The sequence below is a fragment of the Sander vitreus genome, chromosome 20, assembly GCF_031162955.1.
Source record: "Sander vitreus isolate 19-12246 chromosome 20, sanVit1, whole genome shotgun sequence".
Taxonomy (NCBI): Eukaryota; Metazoa; Chordata; class Actinopteri; order Perciformes; family Percidae; genus Sander; species Sander vitreus.
In genome coordinates this window covers 28,833,448-28,838,447 of record NC_135874.1, presented here as the reverse complement: position 1 = coordinate 28,838,447, position 5,000 = coordinate 28,833,448, and the positions used below count along the sequence as shown (strand labels likewise).

The 5,000-nt window shown below is 47.6% G+C and overlaps 1 protein-coding gene across 1 annotated transcript in view; it reads right to left on the bottom strand.

Moving 5' to 3' along the window:
* Positions 1-3,481: 3,481 nt before the first annotated feature.
* The window catches only part of lrrc57 (leucine rich repeat containing 57), a 9,668-nt gene continuing 8,149 nt past the window's right edge, over positions 3,482-5,000 (bottom strand). Inside the window, exon 6 of the mRNA XM_078277712.1 lies at positions 3,482-4,329. Within this exon, the coding sequence (XP_078133838.1) occupies positions 4,288-4,329 (42 nt within the window). The 3' untranslated portion in view covers positions 3,482-4,287. The remainder of the gene's footprint in view (positions 4,330-5,000) is intronic.

Genomic DNA, 5,000 nt, shown 5'->3' with positions numbered 1-5,000 from the left:
AAGTCTAAATATTTTAAGAAAAAAAAGTCAAAATATTTTGAGAATAAAAGTCAAAATATTTTGAGAATAAAAGTAAAAATATTTTGAGAATAAAAGTCAAAATACTTTGAGAATAAGTCAAAATACTTTGAGAATAAGTCAAAATATTTTAAGAAAAAAAGTCAAAATATTTTAAGAAAAAAAGTCTAAATATTTTGAGAATAAAAGTAAAAATATTTTAAGAAAAAAAAGTCTAAATAGTTTGAGAATAAAAGTCTAAATATTTTAAGAAAAAAAAGTCTAAATATTTTGAGAATAAAAGTCAAAATACTTTGAGAATAAGTCAAAATATTTTAAGAAAAAAAGTCTAAATCCCCCCAAAAAATCCACCTAAAGTTATTCCAAATCTGCAGAATTAGAAATGTTTTTTTCAGTTTGTTATCCAGTAAAATATGTTTATAAAAACAAAACAAAAATCCTCCAGAACATCAAACAGGATGTGAACAAATTGAAAAAGTAAAATTATTTTCCAACTGTCGAACATGTTTTAATACATGCCATTAATATAAGAAAACACCTTTAAAACATGCAGCGGACAGATAAATATACCAGTTAGTGTTATTTTTATACTTTAAAACCTCTTTAAGACCTTTCTGTTTAACCAGAAACAGCTCTGAGGTCGCTAGCGCTAAACCCACCAGACTCCATTTAAAAAAACAGTACTTTTAGCGTGTATAGAGCCAGACTATTTTCACATGTAAATCAGTAAACTGTGTGTTTATTTCAACCAAAACTAGAGTTGTGATGGTTGGAAAAGTGGAAAGACGACCCAAAACGGCTTTTCATAGTTTTAGTTTGTTTCTGTCAACTGTGAATGAAGAGTGTTTTACGATGCTAAAATTACTGATTATTTACATGGAGTCTGGTGGGTTTAGCGAACGTGTGTGCGAGTGTCTGTCTTTGTGTGTCTGTCGGTCTGTGTGTGTGTGTGTGTGTGTGTGTGTGTGTGTGTGTCTGTGTCTCTGTGTAAATAAAGTAATGAGTTAAATATTTGTAAAAGTGAAGATAACCCAGACTGTAAACCAGATTAAAAACTAACGTTCCTTCAATAATGTGACTCTGTTTGTTACCCAGAATCCTCTCTGTTTCTTACCCAGAATCCTCCTGACTCAACTCTGACAAGTTCATTATTTACTACATTTAAAGAGTCAGAAGAACAGAAACTTTCTCAAACTTCATTTCAAAACCAGACGTGTGAAACATTAAGATATTAAAACAGTTAGAAACACGTCTGCTTATATATATTTATAGATATTAATAATGTATTCTCTAGCTGTACGAACTCATCCCCACACACACACACACACACACACACACACACACACACACACACTCTCACTCTCTCTGAGAATCATTTGGTTACTGTAAGTTAACAGAGAAGACTGAACTCAACCAAATAAAATAAGACAAGAAGCATTTTGTGAAAAACATCTGAAACTCTCGTGTGTCTCCGTCTTCACAGACCGCCGCCGTCTGGAACAACGTCATAGTTCCTGTTTCCTCTGGATCATTTATTAGAAAGGAAGAAGTTGGAGAGGCAAACGTTTCACATAAGTGAACGTTGTGTTAACGCACACGTGTCAAACTCGAGGCCTGCGTATCGTCTAAAGGCCGTCACACACCGACCAGACGGCCGTTACGCACCAATCAGACGGCCGTTACGCACCCACCAGACGGCCGTTACCCACCCACCAGACGGCCGTTACCCACCAACCAGACGGCCGTTACGCACCCACCAGACGGCCGTTACCCACCAACCAGACGGCCGTTACGCACCAACCAGACGGCCGTTACCCACCAACTAGACGGCCGTTACGCACCAACCAGACGGCCGTTACGCACCACACCAGGCGGCCGTTACGCACCCACCAGACGGCCGTTACCCCCACCAGACGGCCGTTACGCTACCAGACGGCCGTTACGCACCAACCAGACGGCCGTTACGCACCCACCAGACGGCCGTTACCCACCCACCAGACGGCCGTTACCCACCCACCAGACGGCCGTTACGCACCAACCAGACGGCCGTTACGCACCCACCAGACGGCCGTTACACACCCACCAGACGGCCGTTACCCCCCACCAGACGGCCGTTACTCCCACCAGACAGCCGTTACTCCCCCACCAGACGGCCGTTACGCACCAGACAGCCGTTACGCACCCACCAGACGGCCGTTACGCACCGACCAGACGGCCGTTACAGCGACTCGACCAGACGGCCGTTACACCCACCAGACGGCCGTTACCCCCACCAGACGGCCGTTACCCACCCGCACCAGACGGCCGTTACACCCCCACCAGACGGCCGTTACCCACCAGACGGCCGTTACCACCGACGGGCGGCGTTACGCACCCAACCAGACGGCCGTTACGACAGACGCGTTACCACCAGACGGCCGTTACCCCACCAGACGGCGTTACGCCACCAGACGGCCGTTACGCACCAACCAGACGGCCGTTACGCACCAACCAGACGGCCGTTACGCCACGGCAGCCGTTCGACCAGACGGCCGTTACGCACCAACCAGACGGCCGTTACTCACCAACCAGACGGCCGTTACGCACCCACCAGACGGCCGTTACGCACCCACCAGACGGCCGTTACACACCCACCAGACGGCCGTTACGCACCCACCAGACGGCCGTTACCCACCCACCAGACGGCCGTTACCCCCCAACCAGACGGCCGTTACCCCCCAACCAGACGCCGTCAGCAGTAGCCAGTTTGACTGATCAGTCTCCCCGAGTCGGTCCAAAAAGTTCCTCAGAACACCGAAGAGACCAGACGTAATACGTCTCCATAACAGCAGGCGGCGCTCATCTAGATTGTCGCCCCAAAATGAAAACCGGCAGCTGATTGGACGAACGTGTCACGTGGGTCTGGCTGCTCCCCGACCATCATGGCGTCTCGTTCAGAATACGATCTCATATTGTCCTAAAATAGTTCACCGTAACGTGTTTCTGGAAACATCTGAAGAGAGAAACAGGCCGTGCAGCTGCTGAATCTGTCTTCATTTCACATCAACAAAGGTATCTCGTCACGCTCATCCTGCTCCCCGTTTCCTGGTCAGCTCTCCACCAATCAGATGGCTCATTGAGTCCGACTGCCCGCCCTCTGAGCATGTCAGGTGGGCCAAAACGAAGCTGACAGCTCCTCCAACGGACGACGGCACGGACACACCGACCAGACTCGAGTCAGCGACCTCGTCAGACTGTCAGACGGCTGATTATCAGGTTGGTGTGTCAGGGCCTTTAGCGTCACGTCTGCAGAGCGGAGGCTCCAAAGCTACGCTTCCACTGTACGTTACTGGCTGTGTGGTCGCTGCTTTTAAACATGTAATCTTTGTTCTGCTTGATTTGCTAAACTCTACGATGGATAAAGGACTTTTTTTTAGGGTTTTATGTCGACAAAACTGCAGGCGAGAAAGCTACAAGACACGAGTTATAATAAAAGATATTTTACTTTGGAGATGAAATGAAAGCATGTCGATGAACTCCACACGTCCGGCTCTGGACGTGATACTCAGTCTCTAGTCTGGCTCTTAGTGAAGGAGAGTTTGACAAACATTCAACATTAGTGAACATTAGTGAACGTTGGTGAACGTTGGTGAACGTTGGTGAACGTTGGTGAACGTTGTGTTAATGAACGCGTCCCTGAGTCTCTGCTGCCGTCACTATCCGGCCCGTCTTCATTTTCTCTCGTGTTGAGTCTGTTTCTTCATGTCGTCCGTTTCCGTGAGAAGCTCTCAGAGACGTCCTGTCTGTCTCTCTGTGTGTCTGTCTGTCTCTCTGTGTGTCTCTCCGTCTGTCTGTCTGTCTGTCTCTCCGTGTGTCTCTCTGTGTCTCTGTGTCTGTCCCTCTGTCTGTCTGTCTCTCTGTGTCTGTTTCCCTGCCTGTCTGTCTCTCTGTGTCTGTCTCTCTGTGTCTGTCTGTCCCTTTGTCTGTCTGTCTCTTTGTGTCTGTCTGTACCTTTGTCTGTCTGTCTCTCTGTGTCTGTCTGTCCCTCTGTCTGTCTGTCTCTCTGTGTCTGTCTGTCCCTCTGTCTGTCTGTCTCTCTGTGTCTGTCTCCCTGCCTGCCTGTCTGTCTGTCTGTCTGTCTCTCCGTCCAGCAGCAGCCAGGGAGGAGGAGTGTTAGGGGTTGTTTATGGCTGTGTGAAGTCTGTTTTTAGCGGCCGAAGAAGAAGAAGCAGCAGCGATGGCGGCGGCGGTTTTGGGCGGCGTCTCGGCTGCGAGGATCATCGCGCGTCTTCAGGCGAACTTCTTCTTGGTGGCCGTGAAACGCTCCATGTACTGAGGAGGAAACAACACAGATACATTAACAACCATTCTCACACGGCTTGGTCCAATACTGGAAGCTGATTGGTCGATCACGGCATTCTGGGGTCGGTTTGGTCTGATAACAGAGACTCAAACATGAGTTATAGTATATATGAGAGTATAGTGTCCAGTCCTAACAGGAGTTCTCTCCAGACACTTGACAGAGAGACTAGGTCTAGACCACACTCTATAATTAACAAAGACCAAACAATTCCCCCCAAAGAGCAATGAGGCGTCTTACGTATTACGTCTCGTGCACGCGCAGAACGTACGCTCAAGTCGGCGTCTCGTCGGTGTGTTCAGAGGCACTTTTTGGACCAACTCAGGGAGACTGATCAGTCTGACTGACTTTCTGCTGACGGTCGGCCGTCGGGTTGGTGTGTCAGGGGCTTAAAGTGCTCATATTCTGCTCATTTTCAGGTTCATAATTGTATTTTGAGGTTGTATCAGGATAGGTTTACATGGTTTCATATTTTAGTTGTTCTGCTCATTGCTGCAGCTCCTCTTTTCACCCTGTGTTCAGGTCTCTGTTTTAGCTACAGAGTGAGACCTCCCACTGCTGGAACATCTTTGTTGGCAGTCGCACATGCTCAGTAGCTAGGTAAGGACTACACGCTCAGTAGCTAGGTAAGGACTACATGCTC